Here is a 17,872-nt window from a genome sequence, read left to right as displayed (position 1 = left end):
TGCACTCTCATTTACAGACAGACATTTGTTTAACCATGTCTATAAAAGACATGCTGACTATAAAAGATATATATTTTTGGTTCTGTTTTCTTGGTTAGTTGCTTTATGTTCATAAATACATGGCAAGGAAAAACCTTTCAAATTAAGACTCCATCATGGTTACTCGAGTCCACAGTTCCCACAAAATCCCAAAACAGCCCGTCCCTTTATTCTATTAAACACAACAAAATCCACCAGTATTTGTTTGGTACCTTGTAATTATGCGTCCCGACTGTGTGTTTGCGGTTATCCCTGGAGGATGCATCTCATTGTGTTCGAAAGCTGCATATGTCGTAAAAAACAACAACAACAAAAAAAGTAGACATGTCTGAGTGAGTTTGACTCTGATTGTCTGCCACCTCGGCAAAACAGGACAGTTGTCCTCAGCACACATCAACACGGACTCAGCACTGCCATTCACACCACCTGAAATGCCTGTAGTTGCTTGTACTTGTCAGTTTCAGTTTGTAAAGGACTTCCCCTTTGCTGCTGAGAGCATTTCAAGAAACAAATAAGTTGAATAAGCTGAAAAAAGTAGATGGATTTTCTTAAAGCTCATGGTAGATATATACAAAATCATAATACAAACCATTCTAAACCTTAATAAGGCATATCTTGTCATGTGCAACACAAGAAAAACCACAGTCAATGAATGTACCCACTAAACAGTTTAAAGCTGCAGAAAGTAAAAAAAAAAAAGAAAAATTCAGGTAACAGCGGCAGAAATATTAATATATGTACTGAAACTATAATAATATAATACCTTCAAGGAGCATTTTAATGTATGCTAATTTTGGGGTTAAAGTTCTCCCACATTGACTAACACACTGCATAAAAAACACTAACTGAATCTTGTATTGGTCTTTTGCTGACACTGATTTCATGAGGGATAAAAAAAATCCCAGCAGTGCACTTATTGCCTCAGAGGTGAAAGCAGCAGCACACCCAGGACTGCATACAGAACCAGTTAAGATTCAGTAACCTTGACCCACTTTTCCAGGCGGTCACGCCCTGAGTAGCTGTATGTTGTGGCCCTAACATACTAATAGAGACCTTTTTACGGAGATTGCACCGAGACATGAGCAGGGAGGGGAGAAAGAGAGAGGTGTTGATGTGGAATAAAATGGAAAAGGGAGAGAAGAGACAAGGAGGAGCAATGAGACTCCACTAGCAGAGGAAGGGAAACAATTAGAGATGAGATGAAAGAGGCTAAATGAGAAAAAAAGGAAAGCATCTTTGGGGAACTCGGGGGTGTGTTTAGGCATGCTAGCTGCTAAAGCATGTACTCACACACAGAAATAGGTATATGCAGGGAATTTCCATTTCTTATCTAATTATTTATGTGCCATATGGGTTTCTAATACAACATCAACATTAAAAAAAAAAGCTTAGTCACTTGTTTTTAACCAGGAAGGACTTATTGAGGTTAAAAATCTCCTTTACAAAAGCATATTTTAATGTAAAGTTTATAAGCGTCAAGAAAAAAACAGAAAGAAAAAATGATCTAGCAGAGTGGTATTACGAAGTAGACTAGACTAGACCCCAACCCCCAAATCTATAGAACACATACATTACCTACAGCCATTCTTTCTTAATGGATACACAGCTTGTAAATCATGTCAATGCACTCCCATTTACTGTCTCTTCATTTAATTAATTCACACCACATCTAAATTACCATCTGTGGGTCCAAGAGAGGAAGATGAAATTCACTAGTAGTGGGTTTTTGCCAGCATTTTCTGCTTCCAGGAGGTTTTTGTGCTGAGGTTGCCCCAAGGAGGGAAATTAGCACTCTTAATTTTATGCAGTAACTCTTCTTCAACATGGCTCTCAGTTAGTTAATCATTTGTCTACAAACTGAGTATTTGGTATCAGCAGTTTGTCTCAGTGTGAGGTATGAGTTGGCAAACCTTGGGACACAGAATACATCATGAAATAATTCCAAAAAATTAGCACTTTTTCTGTGGTTGTGGCTTGTGGTTCAAGTTAGGATTTGGTGTTTTTAGAGTTGTCTACACTATGTCAACACTTGTAGACATTTCAGCTTGGAAGTCCATTCTTCTATTAAGAAATACTACTACTACATTTTCAGCAGGCTTCTCTGGACAGCCTTAAACACTTGGCAATAAGACATGAGGGAGGGTTTTCCAGATTGGAGTGAGTCTGTCTGTCTGCTGGACTTAGATACCTTAATCAACCCCATGGCTGAGTGATTGTTGACATTAATGCCCTGTAAATGCTCAGAGAGTGTGCATTTATGTCTTGCATCTACCTGAGCTGAATGAATTCTCAGTCATTTGCAGTGTATTTATGTTTATGACCTGTTGTATTCATGTTCATGCATATATTCAGTCATGCATTTAAATGGTATTACAGCTAAGTGTGTGCATGTGCACCACACATGCTCTGTCCTCAGGAGGGAGGGAGCGAGGGGGCTATTTGTGCCCATTTCTCCAGAGTGGATTAGCTCCCCCCCACCCCACTCAATCCACTCAACCCCGAGCTCTGTTCCATTAATCACCAATCAGGTTCCTGTTTTCATCCTTCGAATCTCCAAACACCCAGATCTGGCAACACTGCAGACCTGGTAGCCCACAGGGTGGTGATGCCAGTCAGTGCCGGTGCAGTCGTGGTGTGGTGTGGTGTGGCATGGCAGAAGCCCGGTGGGGATTTGTGTTTGTTTGTGTCACTGCTGACTGGTTTTATTGCCTGATAACCCTGGCACCTGGTGTGTCAGTAGTGGTCAGACGACACAGAGAAACAGAGGAGACAGGTTGGGTTTTTGCCACCTGCTTTGGTTGGATACACGACAAGAGGTTAGTCTTTTGAGTATTTTTCATTCTTTCTTAATTTTTTAATAACTTTACAAGCTGATATGTGTAAATGTAATTGTGTAGTAATTTTGTGTTGAATTGTATTTCTTTTCAGAATGATAATAAGGGTAAATGTCTTTAGCTTTAGCACTTGGTGAAGAGATGAATAAAATTAAAAGCTGGAGGAAGCAGCTGTTCAGTGTGAAAGAAATATGATAATGGCTCTGCATTCTGTTAACTACCTTGTTAACCACGTGCGTTGCGGTATCTCACATCCAGTACATGTCAGACAGTAGAGCTTTTCGGACTTGTGAGGTTTGCCACACTAGCATGTAAGATAAAAAACCTCAGAAATGCTGCAGTAACACCCAAAGGAAACTACTGGAAGTGGTGTTAATTGCTTCTGCCCCTCCCGGTGAGCTCTGGGATGCAGTTGGAGAAGGTGCAGGGTGTACTGTATGTACAGTGTGTGTGTGTGTGTGTGTGCGTGTGTGTGTGTGTGTGTGTGTGTGTGTGTGTGATGGGGTGTGCCATGTAGGACGAAATGTTGCTGATGAGGTGAATCAGGTGTCTTTAGAGCTGAGCCATGCAGCATTGTCTTTGTCTGGAAACCGGGGGCTGTAGGCGGGGAAGGGGCGTGTTTCCTCAAGGTCGTTCCTGCTTCAGTGCACTCATTTTGCATATATATGTACTTTATGTGTGTGCATGCTAACACTTGAGTGGAAGAGAGCATGTTTGATGCAAAAACTCTAATTTTGGATCAGCAGTTGAGTTATGACAGAATCATGAGAAAATGGGGGAATTTCCTGGGGCTCTGTACAGTTTTGATTGGAAGCTGAGTTTATCTGCCTTGTTTCAATAATGACAGTAAACTTATATAGATCTGATTTCATTAAAATGTTATGTTTTTAGACTTAAAACAAAAGATGTTTTGTATAATAGCAAACTGGAGAACAATAGAAAATTTGTCATCCATGCCAGTTCAGTCATGTGGGGTTTCAGTGCAATGTCAATTCAAGGCTGTTTTTTCACACAGCTTTACCCATTATTTATAGCTTCACATTTCTGTTGTTTGAAAAAAAAAGGGAATGGCCTTTCAGAGCCTGCTTACTTTTCCTTTGACCTGATTCTCACATAGACATGATCTGGCTGGTGTAAAACCCAACTTCATTACCCAGCCAATCTAATTCGTAAGTTGGCTGGTCTGTTGCATCCTGGTGATTGAGAACGAAAATAAATAGCTGACCTCTATTTTCTAAATGAGGTTAATGCCCTAATCACTCTTCTACTACTGTAGGTACTATTGGCAGTGTTACGTAAATTAAAATTAGCTTATCCAAGCTGGGACAATCCATGATGTTGGGATGCTGGTTACATGAGGATATCTAAGACAATAATTATTGTTATTTAATAGTAACAATAGCAAAAGACTCATTTTCATTCAACTTGAAATTGCAAAAATGGTGATATGGATAATCATAAATTTCTTTATACTTAACCTTCTTTATACCCCTACCTAAGAGACTAAGGTTTAACCATTTCTGAAATGGAGTAGAATTTATCCATTATTTATATATAGAGAGAGGAAGATACTACAAGTAATACCAATGACCATAGGTTAACTGTAAGGTTTAACAGAGACACCTGCTGGTGAAATGGAAGAATTGGCAGGTAATGGTGTGAATGTAACCACATAAAGCACTTGTTCTTTATAGTATTATAAACTGTTAAGATATCAGTGGGCTGAGTGATATCTTGTTATCCGGATTTGTTTTCATTTTTTCACAGAATAATTACCTGGTGTTCATGGCAGAGCTGTTTTGGTGGTTTGAGGTGGTGAAGCCGTCTTTTGTGAAACCAAGAAGTCTGGACAGTGAAGGCACAGGTACATTTTGAAATCTATAATTTTAAGATTGTGCTCGATGTACAATTAATAGTGCTACATCTGGACATCATGGGAGACTGTAATGATTTCTTGAGAAGCAAAGACTGATTATTCCTTTGACTACAGATCCCTCATCATTGTTGAAGAGTATACCAGCTGTCCCCATCTCCAAGGCAACCAAACGGAGCTTCATGGAAAGACCTCCAAGTCCAGAAAGACCCAGGTTTGTCACATTAATGCGCCCATTATTTCTTTCAATGTGAAATGTTATCATTTATACTGTAGTCAAAGGAAACCTGATGCACATGAACTGGCCATTAACAACCCTTGTCTAGATGAGCAAAGGCTGAAGAAGGTACAAGGAATATATATTTGGATTTATAACACGTCTTTCATTTCTTTTCGTCACTGTAGTTTACCCCTTCGACCCCAACCTCGGAACTCAGGTGAGTTCTTTACTTATTATTTTACATATTTAATTTATTTATCTAAAAAGTAGTCATTTCCTGTTGAGTATCCTAAAGACTATACTAAGAATATTTAACTTTAGAAAAATGTTTGAGATTTGTTAGACTAGAATGTTGTTGACTTGTTTTTTCCAGGAGAGATGAAGAGGTCAACCTCAATGTCCTTTGTTGATGGCAACCTCGGTACTTGGCCCAAAGAGAAAAGGTTAGTAATACAGGAGAGTCTGATAGCCATTTTAGCCTTTCATTTTGGCATTGCAAGAAAAGCCTCTCAGCAGGGCTACGTTATTGCTCAAAAAATCTGAAAATGACATTTTATGTTTGTTTGTTGCTAGCTTAGAGACTGTTGCTGTTGTTTCACACAGCAAAGGAGTCTCAAAGTTGGTAGCGCTCAAATATTACTTAGCACAATATTATTCAACAGAGTACTTTCAGTCAGTCTAGTTATTTCATAAATCTAATTCAGAAGAACTTGTGTAGCAGTTCAAGCTGTATTGATTTATTGTAATTTCTCATTTGTCTTCTCAGGTCTGGGCCTTATGGAGTGTCTTTTGACATCCCTTTTGACAAGGAGGACCCTGCTCCTGCTTCTTTTACCTCAACACGAGGCATGGTCAGGTCTGTCAGCACTGATGATGGTTCAGGTTTTAAAGTCCACCACCTTCCTCGTGGAATGAAGCGCAACCTATCATTCCAGCCAGTTAATGGCCAAAGTGTCGGTATTGAGGAGGAAGGGTGCCCAGATAGCTTAGCTGGCATGGAACCTGGCAGGCGGGCCTTTCCCAATGGACACGGGAGCATGATGGTAACAGCTCCCTCAATGGAGGAGGCTCTCCAGATAATCCACAGCCCCAGCAGGCCACCAGTGGAGGGCATCAACAATGGATTCTTCCTGCACAGTCAGCACCATGGGGCTAGTGGTAGCTTGGAACCAGTGTCAGAGTTAGACTCCAAAGGGCCTCTGAGCACCACAGACACTACAGAGGTGGACACTGGCATCCACATACGAACAGAAGACATGCTGGATGAAGATTCCTCTCTGAAAGACTGCTCTGTGAACATGGACCTGGATATGGACACACCAAGCCCTAGCCCAAGTAATCAGAGCAAATCTCCTTCAGCAGTGAAGATGACCAGCTTTGCAGAACAAAAAATGAAGAAGATTAATCCATCAGCACCAGATTCAGGGAGGGGCAGCAGCAGCTCCCTCAAGACAACTCCTGAAGGCTCTGAGTTTGGCCTCCCATTATCTGTCTCCTGGGCTCCGACCCCTGAGCATAGCCCCATCCATCAACAAACCCCCCCACCCCTCACTGTTCATGCATCTCCCACACCTGTCCAACTTCCACCTAATGACCCGGCTCAGGTCATGGCTACAGAGATGGTACAGCTGAGGATGCGTCTGGAGGAAAAACGGAAAGCCATCGAAGCACAGAAGAAGAAAGTGGAAGCTGCTTTCACACGGCATCGGCAAAGGATGGGTCATTCAGCATTTCTCACTGTTGTAAAGAGAAAAGGAGACGGGGCCGCTAGCGGAACAGAAGAAGAAAGAGTGAAAATGGATGAAGGAGGTAAAGCAGTAAGCACAAGTCCCACTTTCAAATTTGGGAGGAGCAAAGCAGACACACCTGATGGGGCGGAGCAAAGCAGCACAAGCTCCTGTTGGGCAAAGTCACCTGGTGCAGGAGAGGAAGGCGGCCAAAGCCACGCTCAGCCGACAGAAGTGGATCTCACTGAGTATACACGTTCCATTGAGAAACTCAACCATTCATTAGCTTTCCTTCAGACTGAGATGCAGCGATTGGCTCAGCAACAGGAAGTGATCATGGCTATGAGGGAGCAGCAGCATCAGCAGGCGTGGGTAATACCTCCTCCTCACACAAACCCTTCGCCACAAAAACACAGTCGAGCCGGAGCTGTTACTAGATCCTCAGGTCCTTCTTCTCCTGCAGACTCTCCTCGTTCCACCCATCGCTCTCCAACCAGCATCAAACGCAAATCTGCCTCTTTCCACTCACGTAATCCCCGCACCGCTCGTCCCAGTGAGCTTAAGTTAGCCCCCTACAGTCGAGTCTTAACTGCCCCGCAATCTGTCGATAGCATCCCAAGACTACGCCGATTTTCTCCCTGCCAGCCCTTGGCAAGTTCTTTTGTTTACATGGGAGAAAAGAAGGAATCCGTCCATCCACAGACAGTAAAAAATAAAGAGACAGATTCACTCCTTTCCCCAGAGAAGGAGCTTGCCAGTATATGTATAGTCCATTCACCCCCCACATCCCCCAACAAACAGAACAAAAAAGAACAAATAGAAGTGATTTACCTGCCAAAACCCAGGAAGCAGAGGCTCACAGTGAGCCTAAGGCCTCTGACATCGAAAACAGATGACTCTCAGAAGTCAGTTGTGGATCTTAAACCGACACTAGAGTCGTCCTTCCCTGAAGTTCTGTCCCACCCTGTGGTAGAAACCGTCATTGTATCACCCACAGAAATTCCCCTCAAGCCAGAAGTCAAGAGCAGCTTGATCGAGGTGCCTCTGTCGGTGGGTGAAGCCACTGGAGGATCTGGCACTGGATGATGGTCTGGATACACAGCATGGAACAGGGGAAGGCCTGGATGATGAACAGAAGTTGTGTCGTGGTTTTTTCTTCAAGGTAAAGTATGGTTTCGGAGAATTTCTCTCACATTAACTCTAAAAAATAACATAATTTTTACAAAAAAACAGTTGAGGTCAGTAAAAGCATCCTAGATCCTGTAGAGATAAGATAAAAATAGTTCTTTCCCTTTGTAAGAAATATGTTATGTGATATGTTCAAAACACCACCTAAGAAGCATAATATTCATCATCCAGCAGCATAAACATACCAAGCTGAGGCTGGGCTTTGCTGCAACCAAACTGTGTTACCAAAAGCTTTGAAATCTAGTGTTGCATTTCAGTTAAAAAGAATAAAAACCATGCATTTGATCCTAGAGCAACCATGTTTGCTTTTATAAGGAAACACTCTTATTTCTGACATGAGATGATAAATGGTTCAGGAAGCTGGCCGGCTGAGCACGGCGTCTTCTCCACATTATGTTAAGACTGCTTGGTAGCTGCAGCCTGGGCATCGATGTAGGTCAGGAAACTGGGACTCTTGTGAATAATTCAGACACAGCTGTGGAAATTGTTGGGTTGTAAAAGCAATGAAAGGACTGTGATGATAGATATTAAGGGATGAGCAGGAGATGTTTACAGGAAATGAAAATAATTTGGATCAGACAGAATTTTGTTGTAACTTGTTATTGCAGTATGTGGTAAATTAATGGTCAGTAGATACAAAATGGACTTTGTAACAACAGATAAGTGTCTGTATTACATTTACACATATTCAATCTATAATCTAGTATATAGTCTCTCCAGTCACAGTTCATGTAGCCTTTCATCACTACTGAGAGACTTGCGTTGTGTAGCTCATTGTACCCAAGAAAAAATAAGAATAATCTAGTATTTAAATACTGGATTCAAGAATTTGACTGTCCACAGAATATATAGATGCATGCACTTGTACTTACCAAAAATTGGATTTAGTTCATTGGAGTTGAAGGATACAAATGAAGACAACAGTATATCCACTCAGTGATCATTTTGGTCTGTTTTATAACAGTTGGAAAAAGGAAAATCTTGAAATTTTGGGTGCTTAGGGCAATAATGTGACTGTTTGGTGTCTCATCTGGTGTAGGAGGATGGAAAGGCTGAGGGGAACATGGCCCAGAAGAGAGCAGCTCTGCTGGAGAAAAGGATGAGGAGGGAGAAGGAGAGTCAGCAGAGGAAGATGCAGCTGGAAGCTGAGCTGGAGCAGAAGAAGGAGGAAGCACGGTATGGTGGCTCACGGGAAAGTTTCACTAGACGGAGGTGTATGGACTTAGGGGTTTTAACTATTCATTCAGGAGGAATGTGTTTGAATTGAATTATCATGGAGGGGGAATGCAATTATATGGTTTGGATACAAAACATTAAATAGAGCTTTCTTCCAAAAAAATCCCAACAGACCACAAACAAACAAGTCAAACACACTATATGCAGAAAAATACATATTTTTGGTTAACTAGCTACAATATTTCCCGGTACTTTGTAAAATATGCAGCATCAAAAATATTTGGCACCATTTGTTGAGCTCATTTACTTTTTACATGAGAACCATTGGATTTATTTTTCACACAGATAGTTATTTTTTAATCTGGGCTCTGTATGTTAACTTGTATCCCTCTTTCATTTTGTGATAACCTGTCATGAAATTACTGTACATTTTCATAAATAAGCTCATTTCACTACTATAAATACAGCTGGGTTTTCACTTACTATTGAGAAAAAAAAAAGATTTATGAATAAAACCATGCCATAATAATCTGGTAATCATTCTGTGTTTTCTTGACTCTTATTCTGTCCACGTCCCTGTGTATTCAGTGTTAAAGCAGAGGAGGAGCGCATCAGGAAGGAGGAGGACAAGGCCAGGAGGGAGTTCATCAAGCAGGAGTACCTGAGGAGGAAGCAGCTCAAGCTCATGGAGGACATGGACACTGTCATTAAACCTCGACCACCCGGTGGCTCCAAGCAGAGGCGGGGCCGGCCCAAGTCTATCCATCGTGATAGCATGGACTCCCCCAAAACACCAGTCAGAGCTGCCACAGGTAACCATGGAAACAACCCTCATTCAGCGAGGTCAAGGTCACCCCATCTGTCAAATCTGTGTCCTGCTGCCACTTTGCTTTGTGCCACCTGAGAAAATACATCCAATTTTAAGTATTTTCAGCTAAGAATTCTAGTATTAAATAATGACAATTTAACCTTCTGAGACCCAGGGAAGTAAATGTTTTGGCTTTTTTACATTGAATATTTGTCTTTATTGGAAAAGCATAATGCAACAGTTTTTCACATACAATTTTTATTTTTATTGTATTTTTTTATAGAATGTCCTTTGCAGCGGATAGGATTTTAAACCTGTGAAACTCTTGTCCCCTACAGAGGACAAAAATGCATTGCTGGGTCTCAGGAGGTTAATTTGGTTGACTTGATCAACTGCAATATTTCTGCTGTAACTAGTAGTAACATGGTATTGAAAAATATTTATTGATGGAGCAATGCAGCATATTTTTGTGTCAGTGTTGAATGTTTACAAGTGTAATTGTGGATGGAATGTTTATATATATATATATATATAGATAGATATAGATATAGATATTAGAGCATTTACAGTTATGTGTGTACAGAAAATGTGTGGGTACTGAATGTCTGACTGTGTTTTAGTCACAGTAGTAACTGCATTGCACCCTGACATGGTTGGCACAAACCTCAGTGGACAGCCTGGTGCTGTGTCATTTGTCGGTGTTAGTGTAACTGTTAGCGGCTGTGCTACGTCTCATTTTACATCCAGGTTCACGCCAACGTGTCTTTTCAGTCTTCAGCTTGTCCCTGGCATCCCTTAACCTGGGAGACAGTGACAGTGTTCACTCTGACAAGACGAGCGCCAAGGTGAGATACTGTGTCCCTGTGTGTTTTTGTAAACGGGAAATATGAGTTTTGATGTTGGACTTAACATATCTGAATGTGATATGTTTAGTATTTTTCTCTGTGAATCAAAAGTTATTGTTTGTTCTTGTATGTATGATGTCAGTCCAAAAAAGTCGCAAAATACTGAGGTTTCATGAGGACTTTCTTCCTCGCTCTTTAATACATTTGCTACTTTAAGAGTTTCAGAGTTACCAGTATAATAGACATACAAATAAAGAGTAATGCAGAGCAGAACATTAGTACTCATGTTTTTCCAACTTGTATGTCTGGCCACACACAGTTGGTCCACAAGTGTGTTCTTTCACAGGTAATGAAGCAAACTTCTTCGAATACATTATTAGCCTGTAAGCACCCAGTGTGACTTTTGTAGCAGTTCCCAAATGAATTTTTCTCTGTATTTAACTTGTTTCTAATTGATTTATCACCATTTATTACAATATTATCCTCTGCAATTTAGCATTTTTTTCCAGTAAAAATCTCTGTTTTTCCTATGTTTAATTCACTGATCATGTCGCTGTTCATAACCGCTCAGAGTAAATTTTAAGGTATTATATAAAAACAGAAAAACTGAAGAAAAAGTGACTTTTTCAGTAAAATATATCATTAACTGAACATAAAACAAGTGTCTCCATCCGTTGTCAGTGATCCAACTCCATGGGTTTTACTGGTGAATCAAGTTGTAGAAGATGACAGGGTGTTCCACGGTAACTACAGAGCCTCTGAACGTCCAAATGGGTCATATCTGATGACCATGAAAAGATGACAAACGCATTTTACCCAATTCTTTACATGTATTCATAGGATTAGTGGCTCAAACAGTTTAGATCAGTAGATGCTTTTTGGTGGATGTTTGGATCTTTATGGGTTAGATATCGTATATTAGACACTATATCAGTACATCAGAATCGTCCTTTGAACTGTCCCTTTTTTCAAGCCAGACTTTTCAGAGTAACTCTTCTCCCTCATTTCTAACACTTTCCCTGTATTCTACATTCTACTACTTTCTTTCTGTCTGTTTCATACATGTCAGAAGTGCTAGTTTAGCCTCTGGCAGTCTCTTCTACTTTCTGAGCTCTCCTAAACTGAGAAGGAGAAGGTTAGTTTGTGCTTAGATTAACTTTAAGGCACTGCACGTTCCTCCTGCACTAACTCCCTCTCCCCACACTGGTCTTTTATTGGCAGTTGATTGAGCACTTACAGAAGAAGCAACATACTTCCTGTGCCTTTTTTTTCTTTTCTTTTTTTTTTTTATATCCTTTCTTCTTTTAAAACACTGGTTTAATGGCACGCCTGGCAGCAACACCACTTTTATTTTTCCACTAACCTCCGCTGTGCCTTCTTCACCACGTTTCACTCCAGCTTTGACTTTGTCACATCATATAAAATGTCAAAGTAGATTTTATTTTTGTTCAGAGCTATTATGTGACACTCAAAACATTCATCTTTTTATGTCATTTTACTCGCATACTAAAAGCAGTGTTAACCACATGCACATATGTATCTGTTTTAAAATAGTAAGTAGATGGTCATTTTATCTCAAAAGTGAATGTACATTGTTCCTAAATTTGATTTCTACCACCCGCTTGGGGTCTTTTTCTAAAAAACAATAAAAATAAATGTGTTTGTTAAGATAGGCACATTTCTTTTGGTATTAACATACACATACATAATTCAGTAGAGAATGTGATCTAAATGTGCTATATTTACCCTTATTGTTAATTTTTCCATGAACATATACAGACTATTTCTAAACTGCTTTTCAAATCTTTGTAGAATAGGCAGCATCTATTTAGTATATGTTGAATTTTGCTTGTATACAAGAATACAAGTACATAGCGACAAGACATATTGCTGCACCAGTCCCGAAAAGCAAAGTAAATGCTTGAGTGCTTGCACTAAAATTGATTGACCTCCTTTTATTGACCTTATGCTGCTTCACACCACTGCATTCACTGGCTGTGCTTGCAAGCTTTGCTGCTTTACTGTAGGATGCTGTAAAGACCACACCAAGGTGAATGCCATCTTTGAGCACAAAACTGCCAGTGTTTGTGCTGATGACAAACTTGCGCGCACAGATTCCTCATAGAAATATAGATCTGAACAAATATGATGTGGAGGATAAACAGAGCACCCATGTAGAAAGGTGATCTAATGCCTACTGTGTGTGTGTGTGTGTGTGTTTAGGCCAGATTCTGCAGATGGCTTCCTTTCGCCAAGTCGATCCCAGCCAGCAGGAAGGAGAGAAGGACTGGGGAAAATGGATCCACGACCTCCTCTGTACGTCCAATACCAGAGTATACTGGTAAGCCATAGTACAGGTCATATATCAACATAAAGATGTTAAATGTGTTATTATGGATAGCATAATGGATATTTATATTTAATCATTTAACGAGAAATATTTAGCGTGTCTAGTAAGTTCACAGTAAGTTTATGCTGTAACACTGTTTGACTTTTAATGTTTCTGCTGTTGTAAGTTCATTCATGTTCATCCACAGTTTTAATTCTCTTTTTTTTCTGGCCTCTCCATGGCTGGGGTTTCCCTCTCCATGGCACCAAAACACTATGAATATGCCTCCATCTTCATACATGATTTATCAAGCAAAAGAGCAAAAATAGGATGGCTCTTTTCTTTGACATAACTGGAGTAGTTGCTATGACAACGCTCTCATCTTGGTGTTTTCTCCTCTTCACTCGTCCAGGACCGAAGCTGTACAAGGAACCCAGTGCCAATCTAACAACGCACATTATCCAGAACGCACTGGCTCACTGCTGCCTGGCAGGCAAGGTCAACGAGGGCCAAAAGAACAAGATCTTAGAGTGGTAACAGCAATTCACTTTTAATGAAATATTTGTGTATTTACAGTCGTGGGAAAAAGTATTAGACCACTCCTTTTTTTCTTCAGGTCTTGTTCCATTTAATGCCTGGTACAACCTAAGGTACCTTTGTTTAGGACAAATATAATGATAACAACAAAAGTAGTTCATAAGAGTTTAATTTCAGAGCTGATATCTATCCATTTCTCCATGGTTTTCTTGATAATAACCAAATCATTTCAGTTCTTACATCAATAGCTATGGCATTGTACTGACAAAAACAGTGCTTTTAGGCATTCCATTTTTTCTTTTTCTGTCTGTTTTTAGTCACATGATACACACAGGAGTTAGTACTTGATTGCATAACCATTGTTCTTTGATGACTTTTGATGGTCTAATAATTTTTTCCGCCACTATATTGTAACATTTATTGTAACTTACCAAGATCTGAGATGGGACGTTTATAAATGTTTTGCTCGTATTTTTCTTGTCTTGTGTACATGTACCTAAAAGAAGTATGTAGATATACTGGGTTTGTGCCTCAAAAATATGGCATGTTATTTTAACCTGTAAAATGTCCAATATATTTTATTGTATATGCTGGTCAACATGAGTGAGGGATCCTGACCAAGAGGACATGAGGGGAACGAAGGGGTATTTTAGAAATAAGTATTGTTTATTTAGCCCAAAAAAAGACCAACATCACACAAACAATTTCTCATTGTAACCCAGGAGAGAGAGAGGAGAGAGAGAGAGAGAGATACTTTTCTTTATTTATTTAAATAATTAATTTTATTTAATGTATTCATTTTGGGATGTGTGCATTTATATCTTTTTGTTGGAGTATGGGGTGCATCAGGGTTGGGACTCTGTTAGAGTGGGGTTACATAACTATGTTGTAATATTTTATGTACATTTAATTGTACAGATTTGATTGTTACAATGTAAAAAATCAGTAAAAAAAAAAAAAAAAAACTTTGGAAAAAAAAAAGGATCCAAAATCAATTTTGCAAAGCTTAAATCAGGGTCAAGATGTCACTATGAACATTAACATAAGCTTAAAAGATATCCAAACAAACTAGAATTACAAAAAAGAATTACAAACAGAAAAAGTAGATCTAAACTAAGTCACCCCGACTCCCCCTGTTCTGGTGGTTTCTTATAGTGACTGCACCCCTGGACCCATCTTCTACTCACACCCTCTAATAAAGATGGATACATGGAACCCCGCACTAGTAACAGAAACAAGCATTAGACATCTATAAAATTAACATAATGTAAATAATGAGATTAACTAACTGTGATGTTGAATATACAAAGCTGAAATAGAACTGGTGTATTTTCAACAAACAAAATAAAGTTAAATTGTATGAAATTCAGAACTGTATGTGCAATGTGAGTGTAAGATGTCAAATTATAACAAAATTATGAGAAACAAATGCATTAGTGCTGTAGTATGAGGCCAAAATTCAGCACTCTAATGAGCTTTTCCTCCCTCCAGGAAATGGAGAAGTCAGAGGCCAACAACTTCTTGGTTCTGTTCCGTGACGCCGGCTGCCAGTTCCGCTCTCTTACATACTGCCCTGAGACGGCGGAGATCAACCAAACTGGCCGGCATCGGTCCGAAAAGCATCACACGCAAGATGATCGACGGCCTCTACAAATACAACTCAGACAAGAAGCCGTTTCAGTCAGATACCAGCTAGACCATGTCGGCCAGCGTGGACGCAGTGACCATCCACAGCCACCTCTGGAAACCAAGAAGCCAGCCACCCCTAAAAAAGTAGTGCCTGCCCAGAGCTAATGGAACTTGGTACCACGAACATCACCATTCCCCACTCAATGGAGCATACGCATTTCATTTGCACTTCACTGTACATATCCATGAAGATTCAAACACCTGCAATGCCATAGATGAATGCATACGTGTTTGTTTTATGTTTGTTTGGTTTTCCTCTCACTGCATACCTGTCCAATATGTATTCTGTACTGGACATGACAGGACTCATGCACAACTGGAATGTATGCCACTGCTGAAGAATGATGTAAAGGCTTACCACTTACGTGTGTTTTAGAGATTTGTCATGTTTGGGCCATGTTACGAAGGTGTGAGTGTTTGTTTTTCTTCGTTTTCCTATGTGCCAACCGTCAAAAAGAGGACAGTATGAATGCTAGGGATAATTTCCTCAGTACACGAAGCACTGAATGTTTTTAAGTCATGTACAGATTGAGTTTTGTTTGCATTTTCCTGTTGATGTGAGGCCTTATGTGTGTTTTGTTTAGTGTGTGTGAGCGTATGGAAGCGATTGTAAAGCAACATATACGAGGTGTTGTTTTTTTTTTGTATTGGAAGAATAATGTTTCTTCATCTCTGTCGGTTAAACAGTTTGTATATTAAGGTACGTAAAACTACAAAGGGCCAAAAAAGTAATTGCATACAGCTAGTGTTAGCCACACAGAATATGTGTGTTCTGCTCAACAAAGCCAAGCGGTTTCAGCTTTTTCAGAACCCTTTTGGAGAAAGTGATTCTAAAAATGCAGGACGTTACTCAAGATCACTGGTTCTCAACCTGAAGGACACCCATAGAGCACGGGATTATGATATTAATGATGTGAAAAAATGTATTTCTAAAATATAAATCAGTGTTTTTAATTGTCGTGATGAATTCTGTTCTCTTGTGACACATTAAGTGGTCGGAACCTCAGGCCTTTTTTCCAATAATGACCTTAAAACTGCCTCAGCAAAATTAAAAATCATTCCTCGTTTTCAGTATTATCCCTATTTTAACGTACTGCAGGGCTTTATGAATATGATGTGTTACAAAAGAAGGTTGAGAACCAGTGTTGTACATCACTTTGCTGCTGGTTCACAGCAGGTTTGTGAACAATAACACAGCTATGTATTATTTTTTGTTTTATTTTGAAATGCTGCCAACCTGCACCGTATATTATGTTTGCGTTTTGGTTTTTTTTTTAAGGTTAAGTACAATCACAATAAAAACCACTGGAATATATGTATGAACTAATGCTGAATTCAAGTTCGATTTAATTGAGTATTTCCTCTTGTATAATTAGCAGGATTTTAAAATTATCTATGTATTAATACTTTCTTGACAGTATTAATTTAACACTGGGGTACATGTTTTAACAACGTCAACACCCATAATAGTGTGAGGCACTTACAGTAAAAGCATCCTTTAGACAACAACTTTAAGAAACGTAGTGCATATTTAGAATACTGACTAGGAAAAACAGAAAAATTATTGACACATAACAAATTTCAAACACATTTGAAATTGCTGCATCACAGTGATTTTACTGCCTGACGCATTTAAATGGCCACACAGATATAAATGTGTGTTTCTACTCATACATGCACTCTTTGCTGTTAAAATATTTTCATTAAGAGTAACACAAATTTATTCGGACCTAAAAAATACAGTCTATAATCTGAAAAAAACAGCATATTCTTTGGATTAGCCACACATTTGGCTGCTGCCTATTATGCAAAATGAACAAAATAGAGTAATTTTGTTAAACTTCTCTAATATTTCTTCTATTATTAGAGGAGTGGATTTCATTAATAATGCAATGGCAGAATCGTTGCATACGGGTAAAGACTGCCACATGTTTTCACGGTGTCAGTATTATGTTCCTTTTACCACCGAATGTCAAATTAACACCATATGCAGGTACGATTTCCAACAGAATAAATCTGCAATCTGGTGCTTTTGTTCTTAACTGGGGGATTATTTAAGACCAAAAGAAAGCATGTACAGGCTTTGGAAATATAATCTGTATGACAGAGTGAGCAAGTGTCTCTGTTGTTTATTAAAAGGTCTGACCACAGGAGCTCTGTCTGTCAGTGCTTTTGGCTGTTTAAGGCCAAGGGAAATGATCATTTAAGCTGTAATGATATGTACAGTATGTTCATTGTGAGCCCATACTTATTCACTATGATGACTGTTTTTGTTTGCCAGACGCTGTGCTGTCATTCATCATATTGCTGAATATGTAGTTTCTTTTTTTTTTTTTTCCTCCATTTTTCTTTTTTGCATTAAATAAAATGAAGCATGGCCCTCAGCGTTCATGTGGTTTTGATTGAAAAACAATAAGAGAGTGGAGGGATATCGTATATCTGCAAAGGAAATTTAAATGATAAATGAAAACAAGAAAAGCGATATGAGTGAATGGACTGTTTTATTGAGTGAAAGGGATATTTGCTGAGTCAAAGGAGTAGTTTATTACAGTTTTTCAGGATGTCACTTGTCCATATTTGAAATAAAAATATTCCAGGAAAAACAAA

At 39.3% G+C, this 17,872-nt stretch overlaps 1 protein-coding gene across 1 annotated transcript in view; it reads left to right on the top strand.

Moving 5' to 3' along the window:
- The window catches only part of camsap2a (calmodulin regulated spectrin-associated protein family, member 2a), a 46,119-nt gene extending 28,468 nt beyond the window's left edge, over nucleotides 1–17,651 (top strand). The window contains 17 exon segments of the mRNA XM_030132014.1: nucleotides 4,641–4,737; nucleotides 4,864–4,960; nucleotides 5,152–5,183; nucleotides 5,340–5,409; nucleotides 5,733–7,746; nucleotides 7,748–7,855; nucleotides 8,921–9,057; nucleotides 9,646–9,869; nucleotides 10,613–10,695; nucleotides 10,697–10,710; nucleotides 11,780–11,845; nucleotides 12,934–12,973; nucleotides 12,976–13,051; nucleotides 13,452–13,568; nucleotides 15,066–15,166; nucleotides 15,168–15,318; nucleotides 15,321–17,651. Of these exon segments, the coding sequence (XP_029987874.1) occupies nucleotides 4,641–4,737; nucleotides 4,864–4,960; nucleotides 5,152–5,183; nucleotides 5,340–5,409; nucleotides 5,733–7,746; nucleotides 7,748–7,855; nucleotides 8,921–9,057; nucleotides 9,646–9,869; nucleotides 10,613–10,695; nucleotides 10,697–10,710; nucleotides 11,780–11,845; nucleotides 12,934–12,973; nucleotides 12,976–13,051; nucleotides 13,452–13,568; nucleotides 15,066–15,166; nucleotides 15,168–15,318; nucleotides 15,321–15,370 (3,477 nt within the window). The 3' untranslated portion in view covers nucleotides 15,371–17,651.
- Nucleotides 17,652–17,872: the final 221 nt, after the last annotated feature.

Source organism: Sphaeramia orbicularis, chromosome 4 (genome assembly GCF_902148855.1).
Source record: "Sphaeramia orbicularis chromosome 4, fSphaOr1.1, whole genome shotgun sequence".
NCBI classification, from domain to species: Eukaryota; Metazoa; Chordata; class Actinopteri; order Kurtiformes; family Apogonidae; genus Sphaeramia; species Sphaeramia orbicularis.
Note: the sequence above shows the minus strand (reverse complement) of the source record. Positions and strands in the feature narration are given on the sequence as shown.